Source organism: Ascaphus truei, chromosome 7 (genome assembly GCF_040206685.1).
Source record: "Ascaphus truei isolate aAscTru1 chromosome 7, aAscTru1.hap1, whole genome shotgun sequence".
NCBI lineage: Eukaryota > Metazoa > Chordata > Amphibia > Anura > Ascaphidae > Ascaphus > Ascaphus truei.
Genome location: NC_134489.1, coordinates 110995081 through 111014255, shown reverse-complemented (window position 1 = coordinate 111014255; position 19175 = coordinate 110995081). Strand labels below are relative to the sequence as shown.

Here is a 19175-nt window from a genome sequence, read left to right as displayed (position 1 = left end):
CACTATAACCCAGAGCTGCGAAGCTGCATACAATGCTGCCCAGGCCCCTCACACTATAACCCAGAGCTGCGAAGCTGCATACAATGCTGCCCAGGCCCCTCACACTATAACCCAGAGCTGCGAAGCTGCATACAATGCTGCCCAGGCCCCTCACACTATAACCCAGAGCTGCGACGCTGCATACAATGCTGCCCAGGCCCCTCACACTATAACCCAGAGCTGCGGCGCTGCATACAATGCTGCCCAGGCCCCTCACACTATAACCCAAAGCTGCATACAATGCTGCCCAGGCCCCTCACACTATAACCCAGAGCTGCGACGCTGCATACAATGCTGCCCAGGCCCCTCACACTATAACCCAGAGGTGCGACGCTGCATACAATGCTGCCCAGGCCCCTCACACTATAACCCAGAGGTGCGACGCTGCATACAATGCTGCCCAGGCCCCTCACACTATAACCCAGAGGTGCGACGCTGCATACAATGCTGCCCAGGCCCCTCACACTATAACCCAGAGCTGCGACGCTGCATACAATGCTGCCCAGGCCCCTCACACTATAACCCAGAGCTGCGAAGCTGCATACAATGCTGCCCAGGCCCCTCACACTATAACCCAGAGCTGCGACGCTGCATACAATGCTGCCCAGGCCCCTCACACTATAACCCAGAGCTGCGACGCTGCATACAATGCTGCCCAGGCCCCTCACACTATAACCCAGAGCTGCGAAGCTGCATACAATGCTGCCCAGGCCCCTCACACTATAACCCAGAGCTGCGAAGCTGCATACAATGCTGCCCAGGCCCCTCACACTATAACCCAGAGCTGCGACGCTGCATACAATGCTGCCCAGGCCCCTCACACTATAACCCAGAGCTGCGACGCTGCATACAATGCTGCCCAGGCCCCTCACACTATAACCCAGAGCTGCGAAGCTGCATACAATGCTGCCCAGGCCCCTCACACTATAACCCAGAGCTGCAACGCTGCATACAATGCTGCCCAGGCCCCTCACACTATAACCCAGAGGTGCGACGCTGCATACAATGCTGCCCAGGCCCCTCACACTATAACCCAGAGGTGCGACGCTGCATACAATGCTGCCCAGGCCCCTCACACTATAACCCAGAGCTGCGAAGCTGCATACAATGCTGCCCAGGCCCCTCACACTATAACCCAGAGGTGCGACGCTGCATACAATGCTGCCCAGGCCCCTCACACTATAACCCAGAGCTGCAAAGCTGCATACAATGCTGCCCAGGCCCCTCACACTATAACCCAGAGCTGCGACGCTGCATACAATGCTGCCCAGGCCCCTCACACTATAACCCAGAGCTGCGAAGCTGCATACAATGCTGCCCAGGCCCCTCACACTATAACCCAGAGGTGCGACGCTGCATACAATGCTGCCCAGGCCCCTCACACTATAACCCAGAGCTGCAACGCTGCATACAATGCTGCCCAGGCCCCTCACACTATAACCCAGAGCTGCAACGCTGCATACAATTCTGCCCAGGCCCCTCACACTATAACCCAGAGCTGCAACGCTGCCTACAATGCTGCCCAGGCCCCTCACACTATAACCCAGAGCTGCAAAGCTGCATACAATGCTGCCCAGGCCCCTCACACTATAACCCAGAGCTGCGACGCTGCATACAATGCTGCCCAGGCCCCTCACACTATAACCCAGAGCTGCAACGCTGCATACAATGCTACCCAGGCCCCTCACACTATAACCCAGAACTGCGAAGCTGCATACAATGCTGCCCAGGCCCCTCACACTATAACCCAGAGCTGCAACGCTGCATACAATGCTGCCCAGGCCCCTCACACTATAACCCAGAACTGCGAAGCTGCATACAATGCTGCCCAGGCCCCTCACACTATAACCCAGAGCTGCAACGCTGCATACAATGCTGCCCAGGCCCCTCACACTATAACCCAGAGCTGCGAAGCTGCATACAATGCTGCTCAGGCCCCTCACACTATAACCCAGAGCTGCGAAGCTGCATACAATGCTGCCCAGGCCCCTCACACTATAACCCAGAGCTGCAACGCTGCATACAATGCTGCCCAGGCCCCTCACACTATAACCCAGAGGTGCGACGCTGCATACAATGCTGCCCAGGCCCCTCACACTATAACCCAGAGCTGCGACGCTGCATACAATGCTGCCCAGGCCCCTCACACTATAACCCAGAGCTGTGAAGCTGCATACAATGCTGCCCAGGCCCCTCACACTATAACCCAGAGCTGCGACGCTGCATACAATGCTGCCCAGGCCCCTCACACTATAAGCCAGAGCTGCGAAGCTGCATACAATGCTGCCCAGGCCCCTCACACTATATCCCAGAGCTGCGAAGCTGCATACAATGCTGCCCAGGCCCCTCACACTATAACCCAGAGCTGCGACGCTGCATACAATGCTGCCCAGGCCCCTCACACTATAACCCAGAGCTGCGAAGCTGCATACAATGCTGCCCAGGCCCCTCACACTATAACCCAGAGCTGCGAAGCTGCATACAATGCTGCCCAGGCCCCTCACACTATAACCCAGAGCTGCGAAGCTGCATACAATGCTGCCCAGGCCCCTCACACTATAACCCAGAGCTGCGAAGCTGCATACAATGCTGCCCAGGCCCCTCACACTATAACCCAGAGCTGCGAAGCTGCATACAATGCTGCCCAGGCCCCTCACACTATAACCCAGAGCTGCAAAGCTGCATACAATGCTGCCCAGGCCCCTCACACTATAACCCAGAGCTGCGACGCTGCATACAATGCTGCCCAGGCCCCTCACACTATAACCCAGAGCTGCGACGCTGCATACAATGCTGCCCAGGCCCCTCACACTATAACCCAGAGCTGCAAAGCTGCATACAATGCTGCCCAGGCCCCTCACACTATAACCCAGAGCTGCGACGCTGCATACAATGCTGCCCAGGCCCCTCACACTATAACCCAGAGCTGCGAAGCTGCATACAATGCTGCCCAGGCCCCTCACACTATAACCCAGAGCTGCGACGCTGCATACAATGCTGCCCAGGCCCCTCACACTATAACCCAGAGCTGCAACGCTGCATACAATGCTGCCCAGGCCCCTCACACTATAACCCAGAGCTGTGAAGCTGCATACAATGCTGCCCAGGCCCCTCACACTATAACCCAGAGCTGCGACGCTGCATACAATGCTGCCCAGGCCCCTCACACTATAACCCAGAGCTGCGAAGCTGCATACAATGCTGCCCAGGCCCCTCACACTATATCCCAGAGCTGCGAAGCTGCATACAATGCTGCCCAGGCCCCTCACACTATAACCCAGAGCTGCGACGCTGCATACAATGCTGCCCAGGCCCCTCACACTATAACCCAGAGCTGCGAAGCTGCATACAATGCTGCCCAGGCCCCTCACACTATAACCCAGAGCTGCGAAGCTGCATACAATGCTGCCCAGGCCCCTCACACTATAACCCAGAGCTGCGAAGCTGCATACAATGCTGCCCAGGCCCCTCACACTATAACCCAGAGCTGCGAAGCTGCATACAATGCTGCCCAGGCCCCTCACACTATAACCCAGAGCTGCGAAGCTGCATACAATGCTGCCCTGGCCCCTCACACTATAACCCAGAGCTGCGAAGCTGCATACAATGCTGCCCAGGCCCCTCACACTATAACCCAGAGCTGCAAAGCTGCATACAATGCTGCCCAGGCCCCTCACACTATAACCCAGAGCTGCGACGCTGCATACAATGCTGCCCAGGCCCCTCACACTATAACCCAGAGCTGCGACGCTGCATACAATGCTGCCCAGGCCCCTCACACTATAACCCAGAGCTGCAAAGCTGCATACAATGCTGCCCAGGCCCCTCACACTATAACCCAGAGCTGCGACGCTGCATACAATGCTGCCCAGGCCCCTCACACTATAACCCAGAGCTGCGAAGCTGCATACAATGCTGCCCAGGCCCCTCACACTATAACCCAGAGCTGCGACGCTGCATACAATGCTGCCCAGGCCCCTCACACTATAACCCAGAGCTGCAACGCTGCATACAATGCTGCCCAGGCCCCTCACACTATAACCCAGAGCTGCGAAGCTGCATACAATGCTGCCCAGGCCCCTCACACTATAACCCAGAGCTGCGACGCTGCATACAATGCTGCCCAGGCCCCTCACACTATAACCCAGAGCTGCGAAGCTGCATACAATGCTGCCCAGGCCCCTCACACTATAACCCAGAGCTGCGAAGCTGCATACAATGCTGCCTAGGCCCCTCACTCTATAACCCAGAGCTGCAACGCTGCATACAATGCAGCCCAGGCCCCTCACACTATAACCCAGAGCTGCGACGCTGCATACAATGCTGCCCAGGCCCCTCACACTATAACCCAGAGCTGCGACGCTGCATACAATGCTGCCCAGGCCCCTCACACTATAACCCAGAGCTGCAAAGCTGCATACAATGCTGCCCAGGCCCCTCACACTATAACCCAGAGCTGCGACGCTGCATACAATGCTGCCCAGGCCCCTCACACTATAACCCAGAGCTGCGAAGCTGCATACAATGCTGCCCAGGCCCCTCACACTATAACCCAGAGCTGCGACGCTGCATACAATGCTGCCCAGGCCCCTCACACTATAACCCAGAGCTGCAACGCTGCATACAATGCTGCCCAGGCCCCTCACACTATAACCCAGAGCTGCGAAGCTGCATACAATGCTGCCCAGGCCCCTCACACTATAACCCAGAGCTGCGACGCTGCATACAAAGCTGCCCAGGCCCCTCACACTATAACCCAGAGCTGCGAAGCTGCATACAATGCTGCCCAGGCCCCTCACACTATAACCCAGAGCTGCGAAGCTGCATACAATGCTGCCTAGGCCCCTCACACTATAACCCAGAGCTGCAACGCTGCATACAATGCTGCCCAGGCCCCTCACACTATAACCCAGAGCTGCGAAGCTGCATACAATGCTGCCCAGGCCCCTCACACTATAACCCAGAGCTGCGACGCTGCATACAATGCTGCCCAGGCCCCTCACACTATAACCCAGAGCTGCGAAGCTGCATACAATGCTGCCCAGGCCCCTCACACTATAACCCAGAGCTGCGAAGCTGCATACAATGCTGCCCAGGCCCCTCACACTATAACCCAGAGCTGCGACGCTGCATACAATGCTGCCCAGGCCCCTCACACTATAACCCAGAGGTGCGACGCTGCATACAATGCTGCCCAGGCCCCTCACACTATAACCCAGAGCTGCAACGCTGCATACAATGCTGCCCAGGCCCCTCACACTATAACCCAGAGCTGCAACGCTGCATACAATGCTGCCCAGGCCCCTCACACTATAACCCAGAGGTGCGACGCTGCATACAATGCTGCCCAGGCCCCTCACACTATAACCCAGAGCTGCGAAGCTGCATACAATGCTGCCCAGGCCCCTCACACTATAACCCAGAGGTGCGACGCTGCATACAATGCTGCCCAGGCCCCTCACACTATAACCCAGAGCTGCGACGCTGCATACAATGCTGCCCAGGCCCCTCACACTATAACCCAGAGGTGCAGCGCTGCATACAATGCTGCCCAGGCCCCTCACACTATAACCCAGAGCTGCGACGCTGCATACAATGCTGCCCAGGCCCCTCACACTATAACCCAGAGGTGCGACGCTGCATACAATGCTGCCCAGGCCCCTCACACTATAACCCAGAGCTGCGACGCTGCATACAATGCTGCCCAGGCCCCTCACACTATAACCCAGAGCTGCGAAGCTGCATACAATGCTGCCCAGGCCCCTCACACTATAACCCAGAGCTGCAACGCTGCATACAATGCTGCCCAGGCCCCTCACACTATAACCCAGAGCTGCGAAGCTGCATACAATGCTGCCCAGGCCCCTCACACTATAACCCAGAGCTGCATACAATGCTGCCCAGGCCCCTCACACTATAATCCAGAGGTGCGACGCTGCATACAATGCTGCCCAGGCCCCTCACACTATAACCCAGAGCTGCGACGCTGCATACAATGCTGCCCAGGCCCCTCACACTATAACCCAGAGCTGCAACGCTGCATACAATGCTGCCCAGGCCCCTCACACTATAACCCAGAGCTGCGACGCTGCATACAATGCTGCCCAGGCCCCTCACACTATAACCCAGAGCTGCGAAGCTGCATACAATGCTGCCCAGGCCCCTCACACTATAACCCAGAGCTGCAACGCTGCATACAATGCTGCCCAGGCCCCTCACACTATAACCCAGAGCTGCGAAGCTGCATACAATGCTGCCCAGGCCCCTCACACTATAACCCAGAGCTGCATACAATGCTGCCCAGGCCCCTCACACTATAATCCAGAGGTGCGACGCTGCATACAATGCTGCCCAGGCCCCTCACACTATAACCCAGAGCTGCGAAGCTGCATACAATGCTGCCCAGGCCCCTCACACTATAACTCAGAGCTGCAAAGCTGCATACAATGCTGCCCAGGCCCCTCACACTATAACCCAGAGCTGCGACGCTGCATACAATGCTGCCCACGCCCCTCACACTATAACCCAGAGGTGCGACGCTGCATACAATGCTGCCCAGGCCCCTCACACTATAACCCAGAGCTGCAACGCTGCATACAATGCTGCCCAGGCCCCTCACACTATAACCCAGAGCTGCGACGCTGCATACAATGCTGCCCAGGCCCCTCACACTATAACCCAGAGGTGCGACGCTGCATACAATGCTGCCCAGGCCCCTCACACTATAACCCAGAGCTGCGAAGCTGCATACAATGCTGCCCAGGCCCCTCACACTATAACCCAGAGGTGCGACGCTGCATACAATGCTGCCCAGGCCCCTCACACTATAACCCAGAGCTGCGACGCTGCATACAATGCTGCCCAGGCCCCTCACACTATAACCCAGAGCTGCGACGCTGCATACAATGCTGCCCAGGCCCCTCACACTATAACCCAGAGGTGCGACGCTGCATACAATGCTGCCCAGGCCCCTCACACTATAACCCAGAGCTGCGACGCTGCATACAATGCTGCCCAGGCCCCTCACACTATAACCCAGAGCTGCGAAGCTGCATACAATGCTGCCCAGGCCCCTGACACTATAACCCAGAGCTGCGAAGCTGCATACAATGCTGCCCAGGCCCCTCACACTATAACCCAGAGCTGCGAAGCTGCATACAATGCTGCCCAGGCCCCTCACACTATAATCCAGAGGTGCGACGCTGCATACAATGCTGCCCAGGCCCCTCACACTGTAACCCAGAGCTGCGAAGCTGCATACAATGCTGCCCAGGCCCCTCACACTATAACCCAGAGCTGCGACGCTGCATACAATGCTGCCCACGCCCCTCACACTATAACCCAGAGCTGCGAAGCTGCATACAACGCTGCCCAGGCCCCTCACACTATAACCCAGAGCTGCGAAGCTGCATACAATGCTGCCCAGCCCCTCACACTATAACCCAGAGCTGCGACGCTGCATACAATGCTGCCCAGGCCCCTCACACTATAACCCAGAGCTGCGACGCTGCATACAATGCTGCCCACGCCCCTCACACTATAACCCAGAGCTGCGAAGCTGCATACAATGCTGCCCAGGCCCCTCACACTATAACCCAGAGCTGCGACGCTGCATACAATGCTGCCCAGGCCCCTCACACTATAACCCAGAGCTGCGAAGCTGCATACAATGCTGCCCAGGCCCCTCACACTATAACCCAGAGCTGCAACGCTGCATACAATGCTGCCCAGGCCCCTCACACTATAACCCAGAGCTGCGACGCTGCATACAATGCTGCCCAGGCCCCTCACACTATAACCCAGAGCTGCGAAGCTGCATACAATGCTGCCCAGGCCCCTCACACTATAACCCAGAGCTGCAACGCTGCATACAATGCTGCCCAGGCCCCTCACACTATAACCCAGAGCTGCGACGCTGCATACAATGCTGCCCAGGCCCCTCACACTATAACCCAGAGCTGCGAAGCTGTATACAATGCTGCCCAGGCCCCTCACACTATAACCCAGAGCTGCGACGCTGCATACAATGCTGCCCAGGCCCCTCACACTATAACCCAGAGCTGTGAAGCTGCATACAATGCTGCCCAGGCCCCTCACACTATAACCCAGAGCTGCGAAGCTGCATACAATGCTGCCCAGGCCCCTCACACTATAACCCAGAGCTGCGAAGCTGCATACAATGCTGCCCAGGCCCCTCACACTATAACCCAGAGCTGCGAAGCTGCATACAATGCTGCCCAGGCCCCTCACACTGTAACCCAGAGCTGCGACGCTGCATACAATGCTGCCCAGGCCCCTCACACTATAACCCAGAGCTGCGAAGCTGCATACAATGCTGCCCAGGCCCCTCACACTATAACCCAGAGCTGCGAAGCTGCATACAATGCTGCCCAGGCCCCTCACACTATAACCCAGAGCTGCGACGCTGAATACAATGCTGCCCAGGCCCCTCACACTATAACCCAGAGCTGCGAAGCTGCATACAATGCTTCCCAGGCCCCTCACACTGTAACCCAGAGCTGCGACGCTGAATACAATGCTGCCCAGGCCCCTCACACTATAACCCAGAGCTGCGAAGCTGCATACAATGCTGCCCAGGCCCCTCACACTATAACCCAGAGCTGCGAAGCTGCATACAATGCTGCCCAGGCCCCTCACACTATAACCCAGAGCTGCGACGCTGCATACAATGCTGCCCAGGCCCCTCACACTATAACCCAGAGCTGCGAAGCTGCATACAATGCTGCCCAGGCCCCTCACACTATATCCCTCCTCCTCTTGCCGTGCACCCCAAAACTAGAACAACCTACCAGAGACTCTCATATCCACCACCAGTCTAAGTTCTTTCATAACTAAGGCTGTCTCACATTGTAACCTGGTCTGTAACTGTTTCATACGCTCATAATATATATTATCTCTAACTGTACGTGCAATGTATTTATACATAATGTATACCCGGCTCACTTAATGTAACCATGTATCTGTCATCATAACTCTGTGCCCAGGACATGCGTGGAAACGAGAGGTAACTCTCACTGTGTTACTTCCTGGTAACACATTTTATAAATAAATAATCACGCCATGCACACGTCATGCACACGTCATGCACACGTCATGCACATGCCATGCACATGCCATGCACACGCCATGCACACGTCATACACCCCTCGCACCCGCACGAGTCTCCCACTTCTCAGCCATGTTCATTGTTATTGGCGGATCTTCTTTCTAACACTTCCCCATCCCTCCTGTAGGTCTCAATGTCTGCAGCAGCAGAAGTGCCCCTTCCTCCTGCGAGGAGTGCCTGCTCACTCACCCCCACTGCGCATGGTGCTCTCAGGAGGTAAGTGCCTGCTCACTCACCCCCACTGCGCATGGTGCTCTCAGGAGGTAAGTGCCTGCTCACTCACCCCCACTGCGCATGGTGCTCTCAGAAGGTAAGTGCCCGCTCACCCTCACTGCACATGGTGCTCTCAGGAGGTAAGTGCCCACTCACCCTCACTGCGCATGGTGCTCTCAGGAGGTAAGTGCCTGCTCACTCACCCTCACTGCGCATGGTGCTCTCAGGAGGTAAGTGCCCACTCACCTCACTGCGCATGGTGCTCTCAGGAGGTAAGTGCCCACTCACCCTCACTGCGCATGGTGCTCTCAGGAGGTAAGTGCCCGCTCACCCTCACTGCGCATGGTGCTCTCAGGAGGTAAGTGCCTTCTCACTCACCCTCACTGCGCATGGTGCCCTCAGGTGGTAAGTGCCTGCTCACTCACCCTCACTGTGCATGGTGCTCTCAGGAGGTAAGTGCCCACTCACCCTCACTGCGCATGGTGCTCTCAGGAGGTAAGTGCCCACTCACCCTCACTGCGCATGGTGCTCTCAGGAGGTAAGTGCCCGCTCACTCACCCCACTGTGCATGGTGCTCTCAGGAGGTAAGTGCCCACTCACCCTCACTGCGCATGGTGTTCTCAGGAGGTAAGTGCCCACTCACCCTCACTGCGCATGGTGCTCTTAGGAGGTAAGTGGCCGCTCACTCACCCCCACTGCGCATGGTGCTCTCTGTGGTAAGTGCCCACTCACCCCCACTGTGCATGGTGCCCTCAGGAGGTAAGTGCCTGCTCACTCACCCACACTCCGCATGGTGCTCTCTCAGGAGGTAAGTGCCCACTCACTCTCTGTCCACAAACCCTGCAGTTAGCCTCAATGTGTCGCTGGCCTCTCAGGCCATGAACGATGAGCGTAGATTGAAAGCCCGATATAATAGTTTCAGCAGCGCCTCCCAAACGGAGCCGTGTCGCCCAAGGGTGCCTGGGCCAGACCTGGGTGTATCCCGGCGGCAAAACTGTGATTAGATCATTTTTAGTGCATTGTTTTTATTAAGTATTTTGCACCACATTTAAAAACAGAAAAATAGGAAACACGTGAATATTTCTGGTCTCTGATAACTGTGACGTGTAAATGTGTAATTCCCAGGGAGCAGGACGTATGTGATTCCCAGGGAGCAGGACGTATGTGATTCCCAGGGAGCAGGACGTATGTGATTCCCAGGGAGCAGGACGTATGTGATTCCCAGGGAGCAGGACGTATGTGATTCCCAGGAGCAGGACGTATGTGATTCCCAGGGAGCAGGACGTATGTAATTCCCAGGGAGCAGGACGTATGTGATTCCCAGGGAGCAGGACGTATGTGATTCCCAGGGAGCAGGACGTATGTGATTCCCAGGGAGCAGGACGTATGTGATTCCCAGGGAGCAGGACGTATGTGATTCCCAGGGAGCAGGACGTATGTGATTCCCAGGGAGCAGGACGTATGTGATTCCCAGGGAGCAGGACGTATGTGATTCCCAGGGAGCAGGACGTATGTGATTCCCAGGGAGCAGGACGTATGTGATTCCCAGGGAGCAGGACGTATGTGATTCCCAGGGAGCAGGACGTATGTGATTCCCAGGGAGCAGGACGTATGTGATTCCCAGGGAGCAGGACGTATGTGATTCCCAGGGAGCAGGACGTATGTGATTCCCAGGGAGCAGGACGTATGTGATTCCCAGGGAGCAGGACGTATGTAATTCCCAGGGAGCAGGACATATGTAATTCCCAGGGAGCAGGACGTATGTGATTCCCAGGGAGCAGGACGTATGTATTTCCCAGGGTGCAGGACGTGTGTGATTCCCAGGGAGCAGGACGTATGTGATTCCCAGGAGCAGGACGTATGTAATTCCCAGGGAGCAGGACGTGTGTGATTCCCAGGGAGCAGGACGTATGTAATTCCCAGGGAGCAGGGCGTATGTAATTCCCAGGGAGCAGGACGTATGTGATTCCCAGGGAGCAGGACGTATGTGATTCCCAGGGAGCAGGACGTATGTGATTCCCAGGGAGCAGGACGTATGTGATTCCCAGGGAGCAGGACGTATGTGATTCCCAGGGAGCAGGACGTATGTAATTCCCAGGGAGCAGGACGTATGTGATTCCCAGGGAGCAGGACGTATGTAATTCCCAGGGAGCAGGACGTATGTAATTCCCAGGGAGCAGGACGTATGTGATTCCCAGGAAGCAGGACGTATGTAATTCCCAGGGAGCAGGACGTATGTGATTCCCAGGGAGCAGGACGTATGTGATTCCCAGGGAGCAGGACGTATGTGATTCCCAGGGAGCAGGACGTATGTGATTCCCAGGGAGCAGGACGTATGTGATTCCCAGGAGCAGGACGTATGTGATTCCCAGGGAGCAGGACGTATGTAATTCCCAGGGAGCAGGACGTATGTAATTCCCAGGGAGCAGGACGTATGTAATTCCCAGGGAGCAGGACGTATGAAATTCCCAGGGAGCAGGGCGTATGTAATTCCCAGGGAGCAGGACGTATGTGATTCCCAGGGAGCAGGACGTATGAGATTCCCAGGGAGCAGGACGTATGTAATTCCCAGGGAGCAGGACGTATGTGATTCCCAGGGAGCAGGACGTATGTAATTCCCAGGGAGCAGGACGTATGTGATTCCCAGGGAGCAGGACGTATGTGATTCCCAGGGAGCAGGACGTATGTGATTCCCAGGGAGCAGGACGTATGTAATTCCCAGGGAGCAGGACGTATGTAATTCCCAGGGAGCAGGACGTATGTAATTCCCAGGGAGCAGAACGTATGTGATTCCCAGGGAGCAGGACGTATGTAATTCCCAGGGAGCAGGACGTATGTAATTCCCAGGGAGCAGGACGTATGTAATTCCCAGGGAGCAGAACGTATGTGATTCCCAGGGAGCAGGACGTATGTAATTCCCAGGGAGCAGGACGTATGTAATTCCCAGGGAGCAGGACGTATGTAATTCCCAGGGAGCAGAACGTATGTGATTCCCAGGGAGCAGGACGTATGTGATTCCCAGGGAGCAGGCCGTATGTAATTCCCAGGGAGCAGGACGTATGTAATTCCCAGGGAGCAGAACGTATGTGATTCCCAGGGAGCAGGACGTATGTGATTCCCAGGTAGCAGGACGTATGTGATTCCCAGGGAGCAGGACGTATGTGATTCCCAGGGAGCAGGACGTATGAGATTCCCAGGGAGCAGGACGTATGTGATTCCCAGGGAGCAGGACGTATGTGATTCCCAGGGAGCAGGACGTATGTGATTCCCAGGGAGCAGGACGTATGAGATTCCCAGGGAGCAGGACGTATGTGATTCCCAGGGAGCAGGACGTATGTAATTCCCAGGGAGCAGGACGTATGTAATTCCCAAGGAGCAGGACGTATGTAATTCCCAGGGAGCAGGACGTACAGTATGTGATTCCCAGGGAGCAGGACGTATGTGATTCCCAGGGAGCAGGACGTATGTAATTCCCAGGAGCAGGACGTATGTGATTCCCAGGGAGCAGGGCGTATGTGATTCCCAGGGAGCAGGACGTATGTGATTCCCAGGGAGCAGGACGTATGTGATTCCCAGGGAGCAGGACGTATGTAATTCCCAGGGAGCAGAACGTATGTGATTCCCAGGGAGCAGGACGTATGTAATTCCCAGGGAGCAGGACGTATGTGATTCCCAGGGAGCAGGACGTATGTGATTCCCAGGGAGCAGGACGTATGTGATTCCCAGGGAGCAGGACGTATGTGATTCCCAGGGAACAGGACGTATGTGATTTCCAGGGAGCAGGACGTATGTGATTCCCAGGGAGCAGGACTTATGTGATTCCCAGGGAGCAGGACGTATGTGATTCCCAGGGAGCAGGACGTATGTGATTTCCAGGGAGCAGGACGTATGTGATTCCCAGGGAGCAGGACGTATGTGATTCCCAGGGAGCAGGACGTATGTGATTTCCAGGGAGCAGGACGTATGTGATTCCCAGGGAGCAGGACGTATGTGATTCCCAGGGAGCAGGACGTATGTGATTCCCAGGGAGCAGGACGTATGTAATTCCCAGGGAGCAGGACGTATGTGATTCCCAGGGAGCAGGACGTATGTAATTCCCAGGGAGCAGAACGTATGTGATTCCCAGGGAGCAGGACGTATGTGATTCCCAGGGAGCAGGACGTATGTGATTCCCAGGGAGCAGGACGTATGTAATTCCCAGGGAGCAGAACGTATGTGATTCCCAGGGAGCAGGACGTATGTGATTCCCAGGGAGCAGGACGTATGTGATTCCCAGGGAGCAGGACGTATGTGATTCCCAGGGAGCAGGACGTATGTGATTCCCAGGGAGCAGGACGTATGTGATTCCCAGGGAGCAGGACGTATGTGATTCCCAGGGAGCAGGACGTATGTGATTCCCAGGGAGCAGGACGTATGTGATTCCCAGGGAGCAGGACGTATGTAATTCCCAGGGAGCAGGACGTATGTGATTCCCAGGGAGCAGGACGTATGTGATTCCCAGGGAGCAGGACGTATGTGATTCCCAGGGAGCAGGACGTATGTGATTCCCAGGGAGCAGGACGTATGTGATTCCCAGGGAGCAGGACGTATGTGATTCCCAGGGAGCAGGACGTATGTGATTCCCAGGGAGCAGGACGTATGTGATTCCCAGGGAGCAGGACGTATGTGATTCCCAGGGAGCAGGACGTATATAATTCCCAGGGAGCAGGACGTATGTAATTCCCAGGGAGCAGGACGTATGTAATTCCCAGGGAGCAGGACGTATGTAATTCCCAGGGAGCAGGACGTATGTAATTCCCAGGGAGCAGGACGTATGTAATTCCCAGGGAGCAGGACGTATGTAATTCCCAGGGAGCAGAACGTATGTGATTCCCAGGGAGCAGAACGTATGTGATTCCCAGGGAGCAGGACGTATGTGATTCCCAGGGAGCAGGACGTATGTGATTCCCAGGGAGCAGAACGTATGTGATTCCCAGGGAGCAGGACGTATGTGATTCCCAGGGAGCAGGACGTATGTGATTCCCAGGGAGCAGGACGTATGTAATTCCCAGGGAGCAGGATGTATGTGATTCCCAGGGAGCAGGACGTATGTAATTCCCAGGGAGCAGAACGTATGTGATTCCCAGGGAGCAGGACGTATGTGATTCCCAGGGAGCAGGACGTATGTGATTCCCAGGGAGCAGGACGTATGTGATTCCCAGGGAGCAGGACGTATGTAATTCCCAGGGAGCTGGACGTATGTGATTCCCAGGGAGCAGGACGTATGTGATTCCCAGGGAGCAGGACGTATGTGATTCCCAGGGAGCAGAACGTATGTGATTCCCAGGGAGCAGGACGTATGTGATTCCCAGGGAGCAGGACGTATGTAATTCCCAGGGAGCAGGGCGTATGTAATTCCCAGGGAGCAGGGCGTATGTAATTCCCAGGGAGCAGGGCGTATGTGATTCCCAGGGAGCAGGACGTATGTAATTCCCAGGGAGCAGGACGTATGTAATTCCCAGGGAGCAGGACGTATGTAATTCCCAGGGAGCCGGACGTATGTAATTCCCAGGGAGCAGGGCGTATGTAATTCCCAGGGAGCAGGACGTATGTAATTCCCAGGGAGCAGGACGTATGTAATTCCCAGGAGCAGGACGTATGTGATTCCCAGGGAGCAGGACGTATGTGATTCCCAGGGAGCAGGACGTATGTGATTCCCAGGGAGCAGGACGTATGTAATTTCCAGGGAGCAGGGCGTATGTAATTCCCAGGGAGCAGGACGTATGTGATTCCCAGGGAGCAGGACGTATGTGATTCCCAGGGAGCAGGACGTATGTGATTCCCAGGGAGCAGGACGTATGTAATTCCCAGGGAGCAGAACGTATGTAATTCCCAGGGAGCAGGGCGTATGTAATTCCCAGGGAGCAGGGCGTATGTAATTCCCAGGGAGCAGGACGTATGTAATTCCCAGGGAGCAGGACGTATGTAATTCCCAGGGAGCAGGACGTATGTAATTCCCAGGGAGCCGGACGTATGTAATTCCCAGGGAGCAGGACGTATGTAATTCCCAGGGAGCAGGACGTATGTAATTCCCAGGGAGCAGGGCGTATGTAATTCCCAGGGAGCAGGACGTATGTAATTCCCAGGGAGCAGGACGTATGTAATTCCCAGGAGCAGGACGTATGTGATTCCCAGGGAGCAGGACGTATGTGATTCCCAGGGAGCAGGACGTATGTGATTCCCAGGGAGCAGGGCGTATGTAATTCCCAGGGAGCAGGGCGTATGTAATTCCCAGGGAGCAGAACGTATGTAATTCCCAGGGAGTAGGACGTATGTGATTCCCAGGGAGCAGGGCGTATGTAATTCCCAGGGAGCAGAACGTATGTAATTCCCAGGGAGCAGGACGTATGTGATTCCCAGGGAGCAGGGCGTATGTAATTCCCAGGGAGCAGGACGTATGTAATTCCCAGGGAGCAGGACGTATGTGATTCCCAGGGAGCAGGACGTATGTAATTCCCAGGGAGCAGGACGTATGAGATTCCCAGGGAGCAGGACGTATGTAATTCCCAGGGAGCAGGACGTATGTAATTTCCAGGGAGCAGGACGTATGTAATTCCCAGGGAGCAGAACGTATGTAATTCCCAGGAGCAGAGCAGGACGAATGTGATTCCCAGGGAGCAGAACGTATGTGATTCCCAGGGAGCAGGACGTATGTAATTCCCAGGGAGCAGGACGTATGTAATTCCCAGGGACCAGGACGTATGTGATTCCCAGGGAGCAGGACGTATGTAATTCCCAGGGAGCAGGGCGTATGTAGGCTGAATGTGAAGCTCAAATATATTACATTAAAATGATCCCTAAACTATATTCCAGTTGTTATATATATATATCCCTAAACCAGTTGTTTGCATGAAAGTAACTCCAAGTTCTCAGAGCGCACTGAGGGGGGACACTCCGAGTTCTCAGAGCGCACTGAGGGGGGACACTCCGAGTTCTCAGAGCGCACTGAGGGGGGACACTCCGAGTTCTCAGAGCGCACTGAGGGGGGACACTCCGAGTTCTCAGAGCGCACTGAGGGGGGACACTCCGAGTTCTCAGAGCGCACTGAGGGGGGACACTCCGAGTTCTCAGAGCGCACTGAGGGGGGACACTCCGAGTTCTCAGAGCGCACTGAGGGGGGACACTCCGAGTTCTCAGAGCGCACTGAGGGGGGACACTCCGAGTTCTCAGAACGCACTGAGGGGGGACACTCCGAGTTCTCAGAGCGCACTGAGGGGGGACACTCCGAGTTCTCAGAGCGCACTGAGGGGGGACACTCCGAGTTCTCAGAGCGCACTGAGGGGGGACACTCCGAGTTCTCAGAGCGCACTGAGGGGGGACACTCCGAGTTCTCAGAGCGCACTGAGGGGGGACACTCCGAGTTCTCAGAGCGCACTGAGGGGGGACACTCCGAGTTCTCAGAGCGCACTGAGGGGGGACACTCCGAGTTCTCAGAGCGCACTGAGGGGGGACACTCCGAGTTCTCAGAGCGCACTGAGGGGGGACACTCCGAGTTCTCAGAGCGCACTGAGGGGGGACACTCCGAGTTCTCAGAGCGCACTGAGGGGGGACACTCCGAGTTCTCAGAGCGCACTGAGGGGGGACACTCCGAGTTCTCAGAACGCACTGAGGGGGGACACTCCGAGTTCTCAGAGCGCACTGAGGGGGGACACTCCGAGTTCTCAGAGCGCACTGAGGGGGGACACTCCGAGTTCTCAGAGCGTTCTTGTGGTGTTTTCTGGCCTCTGGCTTAGCTGTCGGTATGGAAGGTTCCTGAGGTGGGTTCTGGCCTCTGGTGGTCGGTATGGAAGGTTCCTGAGGTGGGTTCTGGCCTCTGGCATAGCTGTCGGTATGGAAGGTTCCTGAGGTGGGTTCTGGCCTCTGGCGTGGCGATCGGTATGGAAGGTTCCTGTGGTGGGTTCTGGCCTCTGGCGTAGCAGTCGGTTTGGAAGGTTCCTGTGATGGGTTCTGGCCTCTGGCGTAGCTGTCGGTATGGAAGGTTCTTGTGATGGGTTCTGGCCTCTGGCGTAGCTATCGGTATGGAAGGTTCCTGTGAGGGGTTCTGGCCTCTGGCGTGGCTGTCGGTATGGAAGGTTCCTGAGGTGGGTTCTGGCCTCTGGTGGTCGGTATGGAAGGTTCCTGAGGTGGGTTCTGGCCTCTGGCGTAGCTGTCGGTATGGAAGGTTCCTGAGGTGGGTTCTGGCCTCTGGCGTGGCTGTCGGTATGGAAGGTTCCTGTGGTGGGTTCTGGCCTCTGGTGGTCGGTATGGAAGGTTCCTGAGGTGGGTTCTGGCCTCTGGTGGTCGGTATGGAAGGTTCTTGTGATGGGTTCTGGCCTCGGGCATAGCTGTCGGTATGGAAGGTTCTTGTGATGGGTTCTGGCTTCGGGCGTAGCTGTCGGTATGGAAGGTTCTTGTGGTGGGTTCTGGCCTCTGGTGTAGCTGTCGGTATGGCAGGTTCCTGAGGTGGGTTCTGGCCCCTGGTGGTCGGTATAGAAGGTTTTTGTGATGGGTTCTGGCCTCTGGCGTAGCTGTCAGTATGGAAGGTTCCTGAGGTGGGTTCTGGCCTCTGGCGTAGCTGTCTGTATGGAAGGTTCCTGTGATGGGTTCTGGCCTCTGGCGTAGCTGTCTGTATGGAAGGTTCGTGTGATGGGTTCTGGCCTCTGGCGTAGCTGTCGGTATGGAAGGTTCCTGAGGTGGGTTCTGGCCTCTGGCGTAGCTGTCGGTATGGAAGGTTCCTGAGGTGGGTTCTGGCCTCTGGCGTAGCTGTCGGTATGGAAGGTTCCTGTGATGGGATCTGGCCTCTGGCGTAGCTGTCGGTATGGAAGGTTCCTGTGATGGGTTCTGGCCTCTGGCGTAGCTGTAGGTATGAAAGGTTCCTGAGGTGGGTTCTGGCCTCTGGCGGTCGGTATGGAAGGTTCCTGTGATGGGTTCTGGCCTCTGGTGGTCGGTATGGAAGGTTCTTGTGATGGGTTCTGGCCTCGGGCATAGCTGTCGGTATGGAAGGTTCTTGTGATGGGTTCTGGCTTCGGACGTAGCTGTCGGTATGGAAGGTTCTTGTGGTGGGTTCTGGCCTCTGGCTTAGCTGTCGGTATGGAAGGTTCCTGAGGTGGGTTCTGGCCTCTGGTGGTCGGTATAGCAGGTTCCTGTGATGGGTTCTGGCCTCTGGCGTAGCTGTCTGTATGGAAGGTTCCTGTGATGGGTTCTGGCCTCTGCCGTAGCTGTCTGTATGGAAGGTTCCTGTGATGGGTTCTGGCCTCTGGCGTAGCTGTCGGTATGGAAGGTTCCTGAGGTGGGTTCTGGCCTCTGGCGTAGCTGTCGGTATGGAAGGTTCCTGAGGTGGGTTCTGGCCTCTGGCGTAGCTGTCGGTATGGAAGGTTCCTGTGATGGGTTCTGGCCTCTGGCGTAGCTGTCGGTATGGAAGGTTCCTGTGATGGGTTCTGGCCTCTGGCGTAGCTGTCGGTATGGAAGGTTCCTGAGGTGGGTTCTGGCCTCTGGCATGGCTGTCGGTATGGAAGGTTTCTGTGATGGGTTCTCACCTCTGGCGGTCGGTATGGAAGGTTCCTGAGGTGGGTTCTGGCCTCTGGCGTAGCTGTCGGTATGGAATGTTCCTGAGGTGGGTTCTGGCCTCTGGCGTGGCTGTCGGTATGGAAGGTTCCTGTGGTGGGTTCTGGCCTCTGGTGGTCGGTATGGAAGGTTCCTGAGGTGGGTTCTGGCCTCTGGTGGTCGGTATAGAAGGTTCTTGTGATGGGTTCTGGCCTCGGGCATAGCTGTCGGTATG

At 56.2% G+C, this 19175-nt stretch overlaps 1 protein-coding gene across 1 annotated transcript in view; it reads left to right on the top strand.

The window, feature by feature from the left end:
* Positions 1-19175, top strand: part of ITGB5 (integrin subunit beta 5) — a 152774-nt gene that overhangs the window by 9206 nt on the left and 124393 nt on the right. Inside the window, exon 2 of the mRNA XM_075609898.1 lies at positions 9294-9382. Within this exon, the coding sequence (XP_075466013.1) occupies positions 9294-9382 (89 nt within the window). The remainder of the gene's footprint in view (positions 1-9293; positions 9383-19175) is intronic.